Genomic DNA, 21,968 nt, shown 5'->3' on the forward strand with positions numbered 1-21,968 from the left:
GGGAGAGAAATACAATCAGAGGACTGGAAGCAGCACTTTATGACGGTGTTACAAGGGAAGCGGGAGGAAGGGTGCGGCCATGTGGGATAGAGGACAAGAGGAGGTGAAAGGAAACGAGATATCAACAGAAGAGATGGAGCAACAATTAAAGAAACTGAAGAAAATGAAGGCGGCAGGGAGGGACGAAATAAGAAATTAGACATGATTTTCGCTACAGATAGTATTAAAGAGAAGCTGTGGAAACTAATAACACTACCGGGAGAATGGAAGCCAGCATAGGTTAGGCAGTCCTTCCCCCCCCCCCCCCCGTGTTGTCGGGGTTTCCCCTGACGCCTCAAATGATCGTGGTAAAGGGCTCAGTTAACTCCCATTTTTATGGGTTTTATGGGTAAACCCCCGGAAGTGGTAAGTACCGATTTACGACAGAGAGGGCTGTATGGAAAATTGTAGGACAACCTCGATAATGACGACGGCGTATAGAATCTACGCAATGGTGGTGAATGCAAGATTGGAAAGAGAAATGGTAGAGAAGTGGGGGAGAAAAGGGAGGGGAACGATCGATTGTATGTATTACATATAATACAATACAAATACAATAGGTGAAAAAGGAATTGGAAAAAAGGGCGGAAAGAGCATTTTTCATGTATCTAAGGGCAGCTTTTGACAGAGAAAAAATCGATATAAATTTAAATAACAGAATTAAGGAGATGGAGAGACAAGAAGTAGAGTAAGGATAAGAGAGAAGGAGTCTGAAGTGTTCTGCACAATAAAAGGGTTGAAACAGGGATGCCCACTTAGTCCAATCTTAATTAATTTCTATACAGAAGGGATATGTAGAAAATATTAAGACGGGGTCAAATTGGAGGAATCGTGATGGGAAGAAGGAAGATATCAAATGCAAAGAAATAATAATATAAGTTTATTGTCGCCAAATAAATTACAGAGAATTGTAGGTGGCAAGACAAGGTAAAACACAAAATACATAAATAATGGAGCAAACGCACAAATTAGGGAGTTAAGAAAAAAGGGAGAACTGGCGATGGGACAGGTGTGGAGAATATGAAAGAGGAGTGTTTTCAGATCAAGCACCAAGTATAAGGGTGGAAAGAATGGGATGAATTAGTACGAATACAAAGAAGATACTGCAAGCGGGTACTGGGACACTAAATTACATATTAGCGGAGAAAATAAAAATGGAGGAGATAAGAAAGAGTCAGTACCCAGGGCAGTAAGATTTGAAGAAAGGGGAGAAACGGAAAGTGAATTGGTGAAAAAAGGATTACCGACGAGGATTAACACAATAGGGATTTGGTGGGAACGAAGGAAAAACTATTACTAAAAATAGATACGAAGGGGCAGAGGTCGAAAGAAGCAGAGAAATAGGGGAATTATGGATGGAGAACTTGCAAAAGGAGACAAAGATGTACAAGTTCAGCTGCTGAGACCAGACAGTGAGGATCGCGAGAATTCAAAAGGAAACGAAAGATATAGGGAGCGTTCTGTTAATTTATTCTTACCAGTTAGAAATTGACATAATCTATCACTTGTTACTTTTGATATTCTAAAATTATCTAAAATACATACAGAAGAGTAAGAAAAACGCAATTTGCGTCCAATTAGACAAGGTAAAAATGTGTTTACTGGGGGCTGAACTAGTATGAAGTGGAAAATAATTCCCACTTTATAAGAACAGTTGTGGCAATACAAAAGGATAATAGGCCGATTTTCTGTTGCTGTTGAAAAATCTACCAAATTACACTGTTGACACATCGGTGTCATCCTGTTTCCAAATTTTGTGCTAGTTTCCACTATATGCCTTGCAAATGTGTGTTGTTCTCTAATAAGCTTGGAAAGAAAAATTGAGAATCCTTCTGTCATAATAATTTCCTTGTATAAAGTTCAATTATCTGTTTTTTTCCACTAGGGCTGGATAATTAGCTAGCGTGGAAATAATAACGTCCTAAAACTAAACAAGGGAAAAGTATCTGGCATAAAAACTATAACTTTCATAATGTTATGGATTTCCTAAGAAAAGGGAAATTTATGGCTTTCGAAATACTTCCCATTCCCACAAATTCTACTGGCACATTTCAATTATGACTAATTTATTGGCGCTAAATGAACGTGATGTCTAATTAGGACCCAAAACCATTGCCTGTACAACGTTTTTCCATGTTTGTATGTCGCTTAATTAATTCCATTCATAAATCGCGTCTAGTAGGTACTGGCAGTACATAATATATTCGGCAAAACGTTCGTGATATCAAGTTCGGTAAAGGAATGTTTTATTTCAGTCTTAGCCGAAGGAGTGAAAAACGAAAAATTTCTCGAATCACTTATAAATGAGATGTAGAGATGATATTACAAAGTAACATCGATAGATTTGAATGGGAATGGCAACGACCGACGAAGAACTCTCAAGCGATGAGCGACCTCGCCGGAACGTGCTCTCCAGGTCACGATCTCTACCTCACTTGTCACACCACGACTCCGGTTTGGGAAGCTACTGCGGGGTTTGTTACACATATAACAGTATTTGTATGTCTATATCTGTGCATTTCGTCTTCGTGTGTGTCCTATTTGAGCACGTGGAAGGCGGATTTACCCCGTGATCGCGGAACGACACACTTAGAAAGGAAAACAAAGAATTATTTGCATTCAATTTGCTCCGTTCAAAATGTAAATGTTTGCGTTACAGATTGATTGATTAAATGGTAGAGCTACTAACGTTCTAAAAAAGTGTCACCACCACAAATTTTACCTACACGGGGAAGGTTTTAACGAACTTGTTGACAAGACCTGGGACAGAAACTTACGATCAGAAAAACTTTCGCAGTTAATCACTTGCTTAAATTGTCCAATTTAATTTAATGCGCATCGCAAAATTGGATAAATGCTAATACGCATACAAAATGTAGTCCATTGGAAAAGTTCAGGAACCTTTAGGCCGTATTTGAGTTAATTTTTTTCTCCAATCTTTCATTTATGCAGGGGGCACAGTGATAATTATAAAGAAGTAGACATATGGATTTACGTGTAAGTATTCTTTTTCCCTATGTCTACTTTTAAATGATAAATCTCTAATTTTATGCATCCCAAATAAAGTTCTGGCTGTCATTACTTAATTTCAATTGTTGCTTCGGATTCACAGAAAATAAATCTCTTTTCTCCTTAAACTGTTAGCGGCAATTACAATTTACCTTTTTAAGTTGAAGAAAAATAAGGAAACGCAAGCAACAATATTCTAATTAATTAATGTGACAACCAGATCTTTCGTAAGTTATGTGAAGAAGGTGCAAATCATTGCTGGAAGGGAGCGCGCAATGGCAAAAAATATTACAGTGACTTTATAGAGACAGTGGCGATAATAGGAGTCCAGTCGCCATGTTGAATCCAACAATACACGTATGGCATGCGTTGCGTACACTACAATACAATATTTTGTATACTCGATGCAACATGGCCGCCGATCTCAACAACCAATAAAAAATTGTCTATTGTCGCCCCTGTCTCTATAAAGTCCCTTTATGTACGACTGCTTGATAATGCGGTGATTACAGTCGCAATTAGTGGCCATAATTTGCAATATTATGGCCTAGTCCATAATGATGAAGTAAAACGGCCGTCTGTCAATTAGTATACGTCTTTCGCTATAGAAACCGTTGCACGTCATTGATTTGTGTATCAATTTCAGACATATGCTGCAACACTGCAACATGTACAAAAAAAAACAAGTGTGCGAAATCTATAGAAAACTTGTCTGAAATTGATTCATAAATCAATGACGTGCATCGGTTTTTATAGCGAAAGACGATACTAGCGGTATAACGGAAATTGTTGAAAGATACTGAATTTTTTTATACCAAGGTGCCACTTGGTACAGTTGTTCCTTAGAGCCATTTAAACGATTTGACCCGAAGAACACTTGACATTTTCCGTGTGGGTAGATTTTAGAGGGGGTGGGGGTGATTTATTGTAACATTCGTACTTTTCCGATCAGACTTCTCAATAAAAAGTTATAGACTAGAAACCAATTTCGAAAGAAAATTCAAATGGCTGTAACTTTTGAACTAGTAGCCCAATCTTGGAACTGTTTGAAATTATGGATTCTACAGGCCACATTCTATAAGAAAAATTTTTTTCCGGGTCGATCTGAGACAATTTTTTTTTAGGGCCTCAAAAAAAGGCAGTGTACAACCTTCCTTTTTTACAAAAAATCGACTGCACCGAAATTTCTCGGGAAAACACTTTTTCTTATTAATTTTGGTGCGCAGAATCCAAAACAATTCGTACTTTTTCGATCAGACTTCTCAATCAAAAGTTATAGACTAGAAACCAATTTCGAAAAAAAATTCAAAGCGCTGTAACTTTTGAACTAGTAGCCCAATCTTGGAACTGTTTGAAATTATGGATTCTACAGGCCACATTCTATAAGAAAATTTTTTTCCGGGTCGATCTGAGACAATTTTTTTTTCGGGGCTCAAAAAAAGGCAGTGTATAACCTTCCTTTTTTACCAAAAATCGACTGCACCAAAATTTCTCGGGAAAACACTTTTTCTTATTAATTTTGGTGCGTAGAATCCAAAACAATTCGTACTTTTTCGATCAGACTTCTCAATCAAAAGTTATAGACTAGAAACTAGGGAATGCAATACCGAGATTGCGGGAGCCCGAAATACCGGGATCCCACAGCTTTTTTGCGAGATTAATCCCGCACATAAATGGAGCGGGATTTGCGGGACTGAGGAATTTGTCGACCAAGGGGACGACTCTGTTTACTTTGTTAATGAAACTGATAACGGCGAATTATTTTTTAAATAATTGTTAAACTTTTTTCGTTAAAAATGTACTATGATTTTTGAGGCACTTTAGAAGACTTTTTGTGCTTTACAGGTGGTTGCTTATTTGCCAATTTATTTAAAGTTTTGCGAGATCCCGCAAATACCGGGATCCCGCGGGATTAACATCTAACCATCCCGCAAATACCGGGATTGAGATTTTGCTGCGGGATTGCATTCCCTAGTCCGCACTGTTAAAAGCGCCTTAAAAATAGGCAAACACGTAAAATACCCTAAATAAATTCTCCCAGGGTATTTGACAATTTCCTTCATCCTTCATAGATGTAAGAAAATACAAACCAAACCCTGGACATACATTTTTGATCCATTTTATGGACGGTTATTGAAATGCTACCTTGCGCTTAAGAAACCCGCTATAGCAAGTGCCGTCCGGGGTTGCGGGGGTGGCGGCATAGCTGAAATTGAACCTTAGGGTGTCTAGAACATCCTCTGAAAGTTTCATGAAGTTATCACATAATGCAAGGTTGGAACCTATTTTGGCTCTTAACCCCTACACTAATAGGCTTTATGGGGACTCGCCTTGTTTATTTGTATAAATAAACGGCTCGTCCATAAAGAGTCAATTTATGTACTTGATATACGAGTATAAATAGCTGTTATAGGATATGAGTTCATTCAACGATATGAGTTAGTCATAATACAAAACGCCGGCATGTAAGAGCGCATATTGCGGTATATCGAAATTCCAATTCAAAACGCCTACCGATAGGCAGGCAGAAATCTTCCTTTTCCTCTCCTCAAGTTGTGCATTTCCTTTCTTCTTGTTTTTTCCACTTTCTCCTTTCTTTCTTAGCCTAAGTATTTAACTTCCTCTACTCTTTCCTCTCTCCATTTGAATTCTATATCCCTTTTGCTTCCCCCCCTTTCCAAAAGCTCGTCACCTTCAATTTTTCGACATTTGCCTCCATTTTCTTCCTTTCATAATCTATAACATATATATAATACCTCTCCATTCTTGCCATAATTTCCGTAATCTGTTTCACTTCTGTTGCCATTATCAGTGCGTCGTCCTCGTATGCCAGGGACCATATATACCTTCCTTCTTCCCTTTACGATCCCTCCACATTGGCACTGTCTTAATAATTTTCCATATCTCTGAAGTATAAATCTACTTGTTCAGAACACTTTAGACTCCGTTCCTTCTATCTTTCCTTGATTTTTTCCTTTAGCTTCTTGTATATTTTCCCATCTTCCATCATTTTCCATACTTTTTCGCCTTCCACTATGTCAAACGCCGCCTTTAAATCCATGCAAAATCACCTTTCCACCCTTTTTTCCTATCCTTTTTCCACCAATCTTTGATCGTACAGGTGATCGTTCCCATCCCTTTTCTGAATTCCATTTGTGTTTCCTCCAACATTCTATTCTCTTCAATTTCTCTTCCTAATCTTTCATTCACCATTGCATATATTGCATCCCGTCGTCATTATCGTGATTACCCTATTTTGTAAATCGGGAATTACCTTAATAAATTGCTGCTTCAGTCTTCTATTTGTATTTCTTTCACAATTTTTCCTTTCCCTCTTTATCCTCTACCAAAAGTCTTTTCCTGTGTTTATTTCCCCGATTCGTTCTTCATATTCTTTCTGTTTTTTCATCTTTTTTTGGCTATATTTTTTTGTACTTCTTTTTCAGTTCTCTCAGGTCAAGATTTTTAGTCATTACTTACAAGAAGACTACTTTTATATTTTCATACGATTGAGGGGGGGGGGGGGGGGGGGGGGGGGGTAAAAAGGTTGTGTTTATAATCCATTGCTAAATTGTAGGAGTATTTCAGTATTTACTTCAAAAAAATTGAATATTTTATGTAATAGTTACGGTCTGAGTCATAAATATATTACCACGGCCGATTTAAATCAACTACTATGATCCAGCGACCCAGATTTTTTCTTTAAAAAAAGAGTCGGAAACTCACAATTTGCGCTCTTTAGTGTTAGATACTTGAAGTGCAGAATGAAGGACCAAAAATTTGAAATGCACAGAAATAGTCATATAAATGTTTTGAACAAGCGTTTCTGGACTACGGGAAATTTTAGAATTCGGGAGTCGACGAGGCACCCGCTAGTCGCGCCGCCCGTTTGGTGGCAGATTTACGTCAACTGCTGACGCTTAAACAGCACTATTATCCCGAGGGTGGTTGGGGATGGATCGTACTTTTTGTAGGGGTTATCGTTCATTCACTTGGAAGCGGATTAGTCCTCTCCTTCGGAATGCTCAGCATCGAAACGTCGAAAAAGTTTGAAACGAACATCAAGCAACCAGCAGGTTTGTGGTATTATTTTAAAATTGATTTTACGCTGAAAACCCCCAGATAGCATACTAACAGGATCTCTTTTGTTACAGGATGGCTGGGTGCGATGTCTACGGGTGTTGCTCTGCTGATATCGCCAATTACAATAGCGTTTTGCCGAAGGAAATCTACACGCGTTACGGCTGTGATGGGAGGACTCATAACTGCTCTTGGATGTCTTTTTACTTCATTTGCGACGCAGTTTCATCAACTATTTTTCAGGTGAGCAAATGTTTTGAATTCTGAAGGAATAGTTCTTAATAATTTTTCATATCAAAGACAAAATTTATTTATTCCAGATGTTTTGATTTAGTCAGGTATCAAAATTTCAAATCCCGTGTCTAATTTTCTCATGTTTTCAATATTTTTTAGGTAATTCCAGTTTAGTTACTTCACAAAAATAGGGTTCAGGATCAGGATAATAACTAGTGATTTATTCAAGTTTCTGATATTGAGCTTGGTTAAAAAAATCATCTGCGTATCTTGAAACTAATTGGCTTTACGCAGCTATAACTTTTATTGCACTGGCCAACTTTAAAAGCCATAAATTTTACAAAACCACACGCGGATATTTGCAAATGTTTTACACGTAATTTAAATTAACATATCACAATAAACAAATAAGAGATTATTTAAACGTCAAATAATTCTGAAACAAAATAACATTGACCCCGGAATTCAAATAATATGATCGAATGTGTGTTCAATCTCAAAATAACAACCACATTTAACTTAAAAAAAATTTAAATTCACATAATACAGGATGACCCATCATTACTGTAGGTGCTACTACCACATAAAACAGCCGCATGACGTAGTTTCCACATCCCCTAGAAGAAATAAATAAATCTGAAAGCTAGTTCCTCAATATTGTGACACCATGTGGAAGCTGCGATAAGTAGCAGACAGACTTGATTGAAACATAAAAATTTGCATAACAACGTACTTAATTAACATAAATGTTTTTACGTGACATATTTACTTAGTTCAGAAAATTATTGATTATGCACCTGCTAAATTGGGCTTTAATTGAACATCTGAAACGTGTAATCATCAACTTACCACATAGGCATTTCTTCCTTTAGACATGAAAAAATCCGGTTGGTATTTCATTTAAATTATATTCATACAATACTAACCGTTTAATTAATTATCGTCTTGAATTGAATGAAACGTTAAGTTGTCATACCTGTGCCCTCCCTGCATTTTTTAAGTACAATCATATGGTTAAGCAGATTGTCAATGCTAATTAGATCATTTTAGCTGTCGTAAAGGGCAACATTGGTCTCACGCAAGGTGTGGACCACTAACCTAAATATTTTAGCAATATTTTGTAATCTTACACATTCTTCTCGTACGCCCTTCTCGCTTATAAGTATACTCCGTTCAATAGATATTGTCCAAATAGCAGGCCATGTTAGGATGATGAAATTCACTGTGTATATGTGCTGTCACTCATTAGGTTATGTCCATTTTATACAAAATGATAATTTCCTGTCAATGTGCAAAACCTAGTTGCCAGATTTAGTTTTGGATTTTGTGGTAATTTTGTTATAGGTTAGTACGTATCAATTTCATGAGAAACAACTTGCTCAATACGTTTCATACTTTATTGAGTAGGCAAATGGCTCTAATGAACATTATTAATTTCAAAAGGCTGTTATATATTTACAATTGTATGCTTAGTAATAGCTAGATACTTAACTGCGCTTGACTGTAGTTCTTGCTTCTACGGTGCCATTGGAATATTCTTCCTTGGGTCTTTTGTTTTATGTCTGTGCTGTTTGATGATTAGTACATTTCTGTTAATCTTATTTACGGCGGGTAGCTTCCTATTCTTTGGGGAATCTTTTAGTCTTAGAGCAGCTGCCTGATGGAAGTAATTGATTAACCACCCATAGGGCTGTAACGTTTGAACTAGTAGCCCAATCTTGGAACTGTTTGAAATTATGGATTCTACAGGCCACATTCTATAAGAAAATTTTTTTCCGGGTCGATCTGAGACAATTTTTTTTTCGGGGCTCAAAAGAAGGCAGTGTATAACCTTCCTTTGTTATCAAAAATCGACTGCACCAAAATTTATCGGGAAAACACTTTTTCTTATTAATTTGGGTGCGTAGAATCCAAATCAATTCGTACTTTTTCGATCAGACTTCTCAATCAAAAGTTATAGACTAGAAACCAATTTCGAAAAAAAATTCAAAGGGCTGTAACTTTTGAACTAGTAGCCCAATCTTGGAACTGTTTGAAATTATGGATTCTACAGGCCACATTCTATAAGAAAATTTTTTTCCGGGTCGATCTGTGACAATTTTTTTTTCGGGGCTCAAAAAAAGGCAGTGTATAACCTTCCTTTTTTACCAAAAATCGACTACACCAAAATTTCTCGGGAAAACACTTTTTCTTATTAATTTTGGTGCGTAGAATCCAAAACAATTCGTACTTTTTCGATCAGACTTCTCAATCAAAAGTTATAGACTAGAAACCAATTTCGAAAGAAAATTCAAAGGGCTGTAACTTTTGAACTAGTAGCCCAATCTTGGAACTGTTTGAATTTATGGATTCTACAGGCCACATTCTATAAGAAAATTTGTTTTCCGGGTCGATCTGAGACCATTTTTTTTTCTAACCTCAAAAAAGGCAGTGTACAACCTTCCTTTTTTTCCAAAGATCCACTGCACCAAAAGTTCTCGGGAAAACACTTTTTCTTACTAATTTTGGTGCGTAGAATCCAAAACAATTCGTACTTTTTCGATCAGACTTCTAAATCAAAAGTTATAGACTAGAAACCAATTTCGAAAAAAAATTCAAAGGGCTGTAACTTTTGAACTAGTAGCCCAATCTGGGAACTGTTTGAAATTATGGATTCTACAGGCCACATTCTATAAGAAAATTTTTTTTCCGGGTCGATCTGAGACAATTTTTTTTTCGGGGCTCAAAAAAAAGCAGTGTATAACCTTCCTTTTTTACCAAAAATCGACTACACCAAAATTTCTCGGGAAAACACTTTTTCTTATTAATTTTGGTGCGTAGAATCCAAAACAATTCGTACCTTTTCGATCAGACTTCTCAATCAAAAGTTATAGACTAGAAACCAATTTCGAAAGAAAATTCAAAGGGCTGTAACTTTTGAACTAGTAGCCTAATCTTGGAACTGTTTGAAATTATGGATTCTACAGGCCATATTCTATAAGAAAATGGTTTTTCCCGAGCGATCTGAGACAATTTTTTTTTCGGGGCAAAAAAGGCAGTGTATAACCTTCCTTTTTTCCAAAAATCGATTACACCAAAATTTTTGGGAAAACACTTTTTCTTATTAATTTGGGTGCGTAGAATCCAAAACAATTCGTACTTTTTCGATCAAACTTCTTAATCAAATGTTATAGACTAGAACCCAATTTCGAAAAAAAATTCAAGGGGCTGTAACTTTTGAACCAGTAGCCCAATCTTGGAACTGTTTGAAATTATGGATTCTACAGGTCACATTCTATAAGAAAATTTTTTGTCCGGGTCGATCTGAGACAATTTTTTTTTCGGGGCTCAAAATAAGGCAGTGTATAACCTTCCTTTTTTACCAAAAATTGACTACACCAAAACATCTCGGGAAAACACTTTTTCTTATTAATTTGGGTGCGTAGAATGCAAATCAATTCGTACTTTTTCGATCAGACTTCTCAATCAAAAGTTATAGACTAGAAACCAATTTCGAAAAAAAATTCAAAGGGCTGTAACTTTATGTCCATTTTATACAAAATGATAATTTCCTGTCAATGTGCAAAACCTAGTTGCCAGATTTAGTTTTGGATTTTGTGGTAATTTTGTTATAGGTTAATACGTATAAATTTCATGAGAAACAACTTGCTCAATACGTTTCATACTTTTTTGCGCGATCGGTTATTTCTGACTATTTACCATGGGTGTTTCCATGACAGTACGTAGAATTTACCAGTTGCTATGATTACGACGACGCCAAAATTACTTACCGATCTAAAAACAGAACAGCAAAATTACTTACCGACGCCTTTTTAAAAATCAACAGTCTTACATTACATTTAATCTTTAATTATTGTTAGGTACATTAAACGTACAATTTGTGCTGTTGTTTCCTATAGCAAGACGCTCATAGTCATAAAGGAAGTGCAAAGCTAGTAAACTACATCAGACACATGCATGATACAATAAAAATAAGATATGATATTGCGCATGTAGGAGGAGTTATGAATCACGTGTGTGACGTCACGCGGTGAATTTCAAATTAAATGTAATTGTCTGTCAGTGTAGATTTTGGTGCTTTTTTTGAATTTGTGAATTAGTTTTCAACAAAATGAGGTGTTCCGTTGTTGGATGTACTACAGATAATGGATCAAAACAGTTTTCAAGCAATCTAATGTTTTTCCGGTTCCCGAATGATCAAAATATTCAAAAGCGTTGGGTGTTAGCTTGTAACCGGCCAGGTCACATTAATGTAAAAACTGCCAGAGTATGTTCGAAGCATTTTGACGAGTCGTCTTATGAACGGAATTTGCGGTTTGAACTACTGGGCTATACCGCCCGAAATCGTCGGCTGTTGAAACCAGATGCCGTACCGTTTCTCAATTTGCCACTGGAAAACTCAAAAGATGTGAAAGGGGAATCGGCCCGAACCAGTCGCATTAACAAAAGAAATAGGTCAAAATTAGTTGAGACTCTCCTACAAACCAGGTAAGTATCTTGTTTTGTTGTATTAGAAATTGGTTTAGAGACGTTTTCAGAAGGAAATCTATAACCTTAAGTATTATTAGCTATATTTCAAGGTTTTGTTTAATTATAGGAGTGTTGGTGATGGTAGTTTTGGTAATAAGATTGAAGTAAATCAGGTGTTGGATGATATTACTAATATTTCGAATGCTGTAGCGCAAACAGAAAATGTTAGCACTAGAAGAGATGCAAGGTAGTTTAGAAAGCATGAAAAATGCATTTATTTTGTCTTCTTCAATAAATCATGATTTTTTAAAATTTCAGTACGAACACTGATGCTGACAACAGAGATGAGATGATTGCCAAATTAAAAGAAGAAAATGAAATTTTTCACAGGTTTTTCACCACCACTGAAATCTGTAAATTAAAACATCCTCATAAGCGAGTAACATGGACATTTGAAGATATTTCGAAAGCTATTATCATTCATTCAGCTGGTGCAAGAGCCTATAGGTTGTTACGGAAAAAAGGATACCCTCTGCCAGCAGAGTCAACGCTTAGAGCATGGTGTAAAAAAATTCAATTAATGCCTGGAATATTAAAGAAGGTAGTAATAATAGTGATACCTATAGGTATTATTGTTTTTGTAGGTTTTCATGATTGTCAAAAAAACGGATTTGCCAGACATACAGAAGTTGTGTGTGTTGTCTTTCGATGAAATGAAAATCCGAAAATGTTATATGTATGACAAATCTAATGACGCAACCATGAAACCATATAACTATGTTCAAGTTGCAATTTTAAGGGGCTTGGTAGGTAGTTGGAAGCAACCTATTTTTTACAAATATGATTGTGCCATGACAAAAGAGATTCTTTTTGAGATCATAAATTATGTAGAAGGTGGCGGTTTTCCTGTAGTAGCTGTAGTAAGTGATCTGGGTGGAGGAAATCAAGGGCTACATAAAGAACTGGGAATAGATACAACTCAAACATGGTTTATTAATCCAGCCAGCAATCAGAAGGTCTACATGTTTGCCGACGTCCCACACCTAATCAAGTTGCTGAGAAACCATTTTATAGATAGTGGTTTTTTATTAAATGGTGTGGAGATAAATAAGAGTATACTCGAAAAAGTAATCCAGCTGACAACAATCACAGATCTAAACATTGCCCATAAAATATCAGTGGATACATTAAACGTAAAAGGTTATCAAAGGCAAAAGGTAAAATTTGCTACAAAATTGTTTTCGCATACCATTTCAAGAGCGATAAGTCGATGTGGAATGCATGGGAAGCTGACCAATGAAAACTGGTTGCAATGTGCTGAATTTTTCAAAGACGTAAGCTGCATCCAAGAAATGTTAGCTATAATTTACATGTTCATAATGTTTTCAGGTTAACGATTGGTTTGATTGTTTGAACGTTAGGGTTCCAGTTCCAGACACCCGTGAAAGACAAAAGGCCTATGGTCTATCCCTTGAAATTCAAAACGCTATTGTGGATAAAATGACCAACATCATTACATCTCTTAGAGTCAAAGGAAGAAGAGCCTTACTTCCTTTTCAGAAAGGCATAATAATCAGCAATACTTCATTGAAGTTGCTTTATGATGATCTTAAAAGTAGATATAATATTCAATACATCTTAACACATCGTCTGAATCAAGATATCTTAGAAAATTTTTTTGGGGCTATTCGATCCAAAGGTGGACTCCACGATCACCCAAATCCATTAGAATTTAGATATCGGTTAAGATCTTATATCTTAGGAAAAAATGAAGGTTCACTTTCGGACGCAGGGAATACTGAGATTGACGACACCCCAGATCTACAACCGCCAGCTTTAGCGGACCAACTATTAAGTGTCCAGTGCTTTTCTCAGCTAACACCTCAAGAGCCACAAGCTGTTAACTTAACAGATCCCTTAACTTTGGAACTAGATGCTGTTTCCTATGATGGTTTGGAGAACTTAGCTGGCTTTATTTGCTTTAAATTGAAAAATATTGAACCTACTGTGACATCGTCAAGTCAGCAATATTTTACGTGGGTTGATCACTTATCAGAAGGCGGACTGAGCAAACCTTCAGGGCAAATGATGCAAATTATGGAACAGTTGGAAATTATTTTCAATTCGATTAACTCAGGAGATCTATTAATATGTAAAGGATATTTACGCAAATTATTAGATCATGCTACAAATATTGATTGTAACATAGAAATCAAAAAGTTGTTTTTCAGATCTAGAATGTATTTTAGAATTAAAAAAATGAACAAGATTTTACAAGAAAATGGTTCATCGAAAAAAAGAAAATACTCAAAAATTGTTTCTTAAAGTGGTAGTTTTGAGATAATATAGGTATTATAACACTGGTTACTGAAGCTCATATCTCAGTGTTCACGAGATTACTAATTTAATATGTTATGTGCACTTGTTTATTTAATATTTTGTAAATAACTTGAGACTATTCTAATAACAAACATGTCTTTTTTTGTACCTACTCCTTTACACTTCCTGATGTCCGATTTACTTTTTAAATTCTATATTACCAATTTATCTGGCAATAAAGAACAATAATTCAATATATTTTTATCTTATCGAATGCGTTTTTGAATCTAGTAAATTATAACTTGTGTACCTACATAATTCATATTTTATATTTTAGTCATTTCGTTTTTAATATCTACTCTACAATGTTTAGATACTTTAACATAAGTGGATATCTTACCATAATAAGAAAAACGCCTGCATTTCCTCTTTTCATGGTGCGCTTATAGCGTTTTTAAAGGTGGTCTTTAACGATCTCTTGATATTTTTCGGCATATTTTGCATTTAGGTTTTATAATTTGAACTCTCTTTTTCCCCTAAACCATTATAATTAAGAAATGTTAGTATTTGTAGTAGAATTAAGAAAAAAATTCGGCTTTAAATTCAAATTTTATCACCGCGTGACGTCATGCGCGAACTGGACGAATTTGGAACGGCAATCTAGCATATCTTATTTTTATTGTATCATGAGACACATGCACATTTTTATGAAATTATTAATTTCAATTTTGACATTTAAACTGGTTGCCTAGTGATGTACGCCATACCACTTCGATCATTTCGATTTATTCTGCTCGTTAATTTCTTAGTGCATAGTTATATTGGTTGGATAATTTTAATTTCGATCGCGCAAAAAATGTTATAAGCACGTCGAACGTTAAGGGTTACCGTTCTCAGACAATAATTGGAGTCGTCGCTTCGCTCCTCCTCCAAACAATTGTCTTCGAACGGTAAAAATCCCTTACCGTTCTCCATACTTAATATACTATATTGAGTAGGCAAATGGCTCTAATGAACATTATTAATTTCAAAAGGCTGTTATATATTTACAATTATATGCTTAGTAATAGCTAGTAATAACTATTGAACGGAGTATATGCATTCTGAAAAAATGTCTAAAACTGATCAAATTTGTTTGGAGATGAAGCAGCTTGCTCTGGGCATTTCCAAAGATTCATCAAATATTCTCACTTTGCCCGTCAGAATTTTGTGCAGTTCTTGCAATAACATTACACAGCATCAGTGCGTAAGCATAATTTGGTGAGTCATTGATGTTTCGTGTCTAATCTAGATCTCGTTACCTGTTAATTATTAATTTTCTATTTTAATTAGTATTCAATATGTAAATAAGTGGATCGAAATGTCTTGTTTTTGTATTAATTACAATTTTTATGTTCAGCCGACAATTTATTAGGATTCGCGTTAATAGACTTCCTCAGTAGTTTATCTAATCCTTTCTGCCGGAAGGTTTTTTTTAATTAAATCGCTGGGTCATATTTTTTAATTTAGGCACCGACATTTTAGTTCTACTTCTAACCAGTGCCTTCTGGGGTAGGTATCATAAATTATAAAATTTTATGATTCAATAATTGAACTTAATTAAAGATGCTTGTATCGCTAATGTCTATAAACACAAAACCCCTCCTCAACTGTGTAATTAACATACGACAAGTGTAATTACCTACGTTATTCTTTAGTTAATTTTCGATCAAAATTCCTAATTCCAGGGGCTAATTAGCGGTCGCCTGCAGGTACTATTTGCATTGACATCGTGTTTTGTTCATGCAAAAGAATTTCAACGCGACACATACCAGTCATTTCCAATTACAGAAAAACTTTTATGGTCATACTTTTCTATTAAAAGCCATAGTTTTTTTAGTCAATTAGTCGTTGATTTGCATAAATTTATGAACGGAGAACAGTTTTTGTATAACTTTGCTGTAACGATATTTTAAAACAGAACCGCCGTATTTTGGTTTTGGGAGGGCATTGAGAAGAAAATAAAACTTAATGTGACCAGTCCACGGTCATATAACTGGAACCAGATTTATCTTCCCTTTGATCAAACCAAACGTCTTCCGCATTCACTCTGACAATGGAATGATGCCATTGTGTTTCAGATATGAAATATTACAAAAGTAGATACCATCAGCGCAAATGAGTTCGACAGTAATAAATAAGAGATTGGAGGTTTATATAAGAAGACGTTAGGGTTCATTAATGCCATAATTTTTGATTATAAATTGTATTCTTTTTTGGTGGTTTTAGATAGTATTTTTTATAAGTCTTTCAATGATGCATCACAGGCAGGGTTTTCTTTTTTTAGTTGGGGTTTGATGGGGGTGATTTCTCTTTTATGTCATTTTCATTCCTCCTTTCTACACAAAACAGCATTTTTGTCTTATGCGTTTAAATTGTCACCCTGGATCAAACGTTTCTCAAACAGATTTTTGGAAATTTCTACTATTTCTAAGAAGATTTATTTATTTATTAATAGGAATATTAATAAAAGGTTTGTTGAGGCAAGTTCCTAGAAGAGTTCCAGTAGTTTCCAGTAAAATGTTACAAAAATTACTCAAAATGTTTCCTAGAAGGTAGTTTTTTGAATCAAAAATGTTTCGCCGATTTCTCAAACCTAATAGGTACCTACATGTTTATAATAGGATTCCTAAAAGCGGGTGGTGCAAGCGAGTTAAAAGCGCGTATGGATTGCGACCTTACGAACTATTCCAAAGCCTGGGTCAACTATTGGGCTTTCGCAAGATCAGAACCACTTCTTTACTCGCGGGGAAATTAATTCGCAAATAAGACGAGACTAGTTAATTAGGGGGTGTAAATTATAGTAGATATACCCTATAGATTTAATGGTTTTATGTGGATTTTTCGGTATCCGATTTTTAATGTTGCTCAGAATTTTCCAAAATCCTCACTCTAAGGTGGCACATTTTTAAAAGGCGTACAAAAAATATTCTGATTTTGGTCAAATTTGTCACCGTTGAATGTAAAATAACGAAATAAAAAATTTAAAAAAAAAACTAAGTGCAACACTTGTCTCGAAACGAAAATTATTGAAACTTGCAGGAATCCAATAGTAAATTTTATATACAGGGTGCCCATAGTATATACATAACTCGACTGTATCCAAAACAATTTTCTTGATAAAAGTTGTTTAACATTTTATTCCTCCTAACAAGGGAACATTCAGTTGTTTTTATTTTAGAAAACAAGTGAATAATGAAAAACAATTGAATTTTCCTGATTTGAATTTTAGAATCGTATAGTCTTTGGGGACTGTTAAATTTCCAACACTTTGAAATTCATTAGAATCCTGATAGAATCATTATAAAATTAGCTTCGTACAGTGATTTTGGTACGTTCTCTGAAGCAAAAAAAAACTGCTATATTTGTAAAAAATGAGAGAGATATAAATGATGTATAAAATTGAAATAATTGATTTGTTCTTTTTGTTACAGTTATGGAACAGTGGTCGGTATTGGCGTAGGAATAACAAGAGACTGTTCTACATTGATGGTTGCTCAATATTTTAAAAGAAGACGAGAATTTGTGGAAATTTTTATCGTGTCCGGAAGCGGATTGGGAATTGCAATCATGTCCGTCGTCATCAAAAGCACTATTGGGTATGTATCCACTATAAAATCAATACGCGTCAAACCAGCTTCGAATAATATTTATGTGATGTATGCGAACTCTTACGGTTCACATCTATTAACTCATCACTTCGCCAATAAATCTTTTCACGAGAAATTCTTAAAAAAAACAACATCCCAATCCGTTATGGGTATGCGAAGTTAATGAAAAATTGTCGCTCTCATTTTGAGCAATTTTATGTTGTGGTGGTCGCCAGCAAAGATAAAATGGAAATGACACTTTTTGAACACATGCAAGTTACAGTGTTTACATCGTCCTACTTCTTTTCAAGATCCTTGCTTGATTTATCGCCATTTTTTAATTACCTCGGTGGAAAAGTCTGCATCCTGACATTCAGACATGATGTTGAAGTTAGCTTTAACCTATAAAGACTGATTAATGGCATTCTTATTCTGTACGCCCATAAAGTTTTGCATTTTTGTGCACGAAATGAAAAGAGAAAGTCAAAAAAGGTAGACTGATGAATGTGCATGTCGTTTGCATGTTTAAATTCTTTCAATTTTCGAATTTTTCTGATTGCATTCGCCATTTTCCTTAAAATAGCGGTATTTATAAAATAATTTGCTATAAATAGTCTCGTAAATGTTAATAAATGTCAAACGACACGACGAAAGCTAATTGCACAAATCTCATTATTTACGCAATAAAATTCATAAGCGACAACTTTAGTTGTTTATTCAGTTTAATGTACTTCACAAACAACTTGTAAATCTCATAAATCGATCGAGGCTATTTTTTTCTTATGAACTTGTTTGGGTTTCTTTAATTGTTGGCAAACATTCGGGGATTACTTAATTCCCCCAATCATGACGCTTATTCATAAGTAAGTATATGCTGCATTTTTCGAACGTGCGTGTATATTTATAACTGTTTAGCGATGTATCAAATTAACTTATTTGGCAATATTAGATGCAATATGCGCTTATTTCCCCCATGCGGACTCCATTTTCATCATTAATACTCTTTTGGGCCACGTACTTACCCTTAATGCTTGTGGTTTTACGTTTTAATTTAAGGAAAAAATATTTTGGGTAATGTACCCTATTAGGATAGTATGAATATTACATATAAACCATGTTAGACTAAATAGTGACCTGGATCTTTAATGGGGAATATTTTGAAAACTGGATACTCCAAAAATATCCCGAGCATGAAGGGTTTTCCAATGACCAACTGTAATTTTGGAAATCGTGACTAAGGGATGAAGGGGAGTAATTTTTTTGAAAATATTAATAAATCCGTTAGCTTTGTAAGACGTATACGATGTAGATTAGGATGGGCGCCAAATTGTTATACCCAGGGCCGTTCCTAAACACTTGGCCGCCTGCGTGACAAAATGAAATTGCCGCCCATTTTTCCAACTTTATAGAATACCTAATCAAGTTAACTAATAATGCTTTATTTTATGCTGTTATTGAAAAAGTAATGCACGAACAATAAATAAACATTTCATTCAAAGAAAAAGGTAGATATTAAGTAGGTAGGTATGCAAAAACAGAAAAAGTACAAAACTAAAATTTCGCTTTCCGTGCTTTAACACTAACTTGAACCACTTCCTTTAAACTAATATTGTTCACTAAATTTTGTTCTATTGCTATAATGCAAGATTTGTTACATAACCGTGTCATTGACGATCGCAAATAATTTTTTTATAATTTTCAATCTTTAAAAGGACCATTATCCTGTAGCGACCGAATTTTGATAAAGAAAAGAAAACGAACGTACGAAGTATCTTGGGTATAATCATATACAGAGTGACTAATAAAGATGGAACCAAAGCGCTAATGTGAAAACGGTTGGAGATATCGGTTTAAAAGTGTTAGGCCTTAAATAAGATGTGTTTGAGCATATTCTAGCATGAAAAGAAAACTTTGTCCCGTGGGCATGGTTTTTTGACACGGCCGCCATTTTGTTTTATTTAAATGGCAACATAGGTCTTGCGACACATTGTTGGAAAGCTTATTTTACCTTCATTACGAATATGCAATAGCAAAAATACGGTTACGCACAACCAACTAATTTATTAGAGAGAAATTGTGAATAATACAGCAAGAATTGTTATCTTTTTTGAAAGTGTCATTTTTGTCATGAATTGGCAGTTTGATTAATGAGAGCGAAGCGAAGTATCACTTTCAAAACTAGTTGTACAAATAATTATTGCGCAACCGTATTTTTCGTATTGCATATTCGTAATGAAGGTAAAATAAGCCTTCCAATGGGGGAATTTTCTGATACGCAGCTCGCATTCGGAAACACGACTATTAATCCGGCTCAATAATACTGATCTTTGAACTCGTAGAAATCGATTGGCGAACATTTGATATCGCTGTCTCTTTTCATTCTCTCGTTAAACGAAAAATAGACGGGCAGACAAAACCATCACATACGGGGAATTTTTTTTCTTTCGAAATTCCCCTAAAAGACACAAAATAAAATTTTCATGGATTGGATTAATTATTAACGGGCTCCTAGCGAGCGGTGTCTGTCCGTCCGCCCTTCTGTCTGTCCGCCCGTCCGTTAGCACGATATCTCGCTAACGAATGGACCGATTACAAAATTTGTAAATCGGAGTTTGTGAATTGGCAATGTCGATCAAAAAATAAGGGAGGCCCTTTTGACATTTCTGTTAGTTATGAACCGAATTGCATGAAATTCAATATGGGCATAGCTCTAGCCATATAATACGCAATTCCAAAAGTTGAGTCTAATCGATTCAACATTCAGAGTGCCCTTTCCGCATAGTGACCATTTACGGACTGAATTCCAAACTCTTTTATTTATGAAGGTATTTAAATGAAATTTAATTTGCTGGAACGAATAGAGAACGCGTCTATTTTTTCGGACTGGAACCATAAAGTATTCACACGTCAAAAAATGATGGGTCATTCTTTACCCCAATCCAATACCTCCCTTATTAGCGTTCGGGTGGCAAAAAATAGTAGGTAGTGTGTATGGAATCCATGTATTATATCCATACATATAGAGGGTTTCCCAAGTCCCGGGACACAGCTATAAATTTCAAACGAGCGAAGACAATTTCGGAATCACCAAAGGGTCATAAAAACTATATTTTGACGGTTGAAAACTTTCATGCAATGGGGAGTTTTGCTAGAGGGCGATAACCCCAAAAATTTTAATATGTTATTATTATACAGCCCTTGTCGAGATTCACTTTAGACAGTTTTGTAATTTTAAAGTTTGTATAGGTACCGGTAGGTGCGTTAAGTTAGTAATCTTGATACATTTTTGGAAAAAACTGGATATCAAACATATCCGTAAAAGTACGACGTTGCCATACGGAGCCATCCGTGGCATCTTGTGCCTGTTTCCCCCCTTTCTCGACGGCCTTGCATCCTGATCTGCATCTTAAGCCTTACAAAACCAACGGAATTTATGAATATTTTCAGAAAAATTTCAAAGTGCCTCTAGAATATATTTTTTTTAATTCGTATTTTTGAAAATATAAAGGTTGGTCCCCGCTCGAGGCAAGGCAAGGCAAGGAATTTTTGTACGAAAGATCGCCTTTTTCGTCAAGATCGCCCGTATCTCCCCATACCACCCCTAATCTCCTCATGACCGCCTCTGGTCGCCCCGTGTTCGCCTCAAATCTCTCGAGATCGCCCCGAGATCACCTCAGAGATCGCAGATTCTGGTCCTCCTCAATATCATCTGTTTTTACTATGGCGTTTTATTCAAAAATGTATCAATGAACAATAAAAGTAATTATACAGTGTGTTCCACAGAAGAGGGCCACCTCTATATCTCTTTTATTTGGCAAGATACGAAAAATTTGTGAAATAGTTATTTGTTTCATTAGTACAAAAAATGTCAGTTTTCGGGACGAGGAAGATAGTTGCTGGACGACGCGTTAGCGGAGTCCGGCAACCTTCCGAGTCCCGAAAACGCATTTTTTGTACGAATAAAACATAAAATTTTTTCTCCAACCCCCTTTACTTCAAATTATATTCGAATTTAGATTCAGTCACAGTTTCACTACTATAGTATAAGAACTTCTGCTTTCTTGTCCTCACGTGTCATGCCACTCTAGTTTTTAGGTTAACTTATAACCTATTCGTTCTTACTTCTCACCTCTCGCGACTTTGTAGGGAGCAAATCTAAAGGTAGCATGTTCTGCCGTTTCTATAATC

General features: G+C 35.5%; 1 protein-coding gene across 2 annotated transcripts in view; it reads left to right on the forward strand.

Moving 5' to 3' along the window:
• Nucleotides 1–21,968, forward strand: part of LOC116174058 (monocarboxylate transporter 10-like) — a 78,112-nt gene that overhangs the window by 48,685 nt on the left and 7,459 nt on the right. For both annotated transcript variants that reach the window (XM_031491847.1, XM_031491838.1), the window contains exons 2-5: nucleotides 2,295–2,513; nucleotides 6,896–7,124; nucleotides 7,203–7,371; nucleotides 17,625–17,789. In XM_031491847.1, the coding sequence (XP_031347707.1) occupies nucleotides 2,388–2,513; nucleotides 6,896–7,124; nucleotides 7,203–7,371; nucleotides 17,625–17,789 (689 nt within the window). In that variant the 5' untranslated portion in view covers nucleotides 2,295–2,387. The remainder of the gene's footprint in view (nucleotides 1–2,294; nucleotides 2,514–6,895; nucleotides 7,125–7,202; nucleotides 7,372–17,624; nucleotides 17,790–21,968) is intronic.

The sequence above is a fragment of the Photinus pyralis genome, unplaced genomic scaffold, assembly GCF_008802855.1.
Source record: "Photinus pyralis isolate 1611_PpyrPB1 unplaced genomic scaffold, Ppyr1.3 Ppyr1.4_LG1, whole genome shotgun sequence".
In the NCBI taxonomy this organism is placed as follows: Eukaryota; Metazoa; Arthropoda; class Insecta; order Coleoptera; family Lampyridae; genus Photinus; species Photinus pyralis.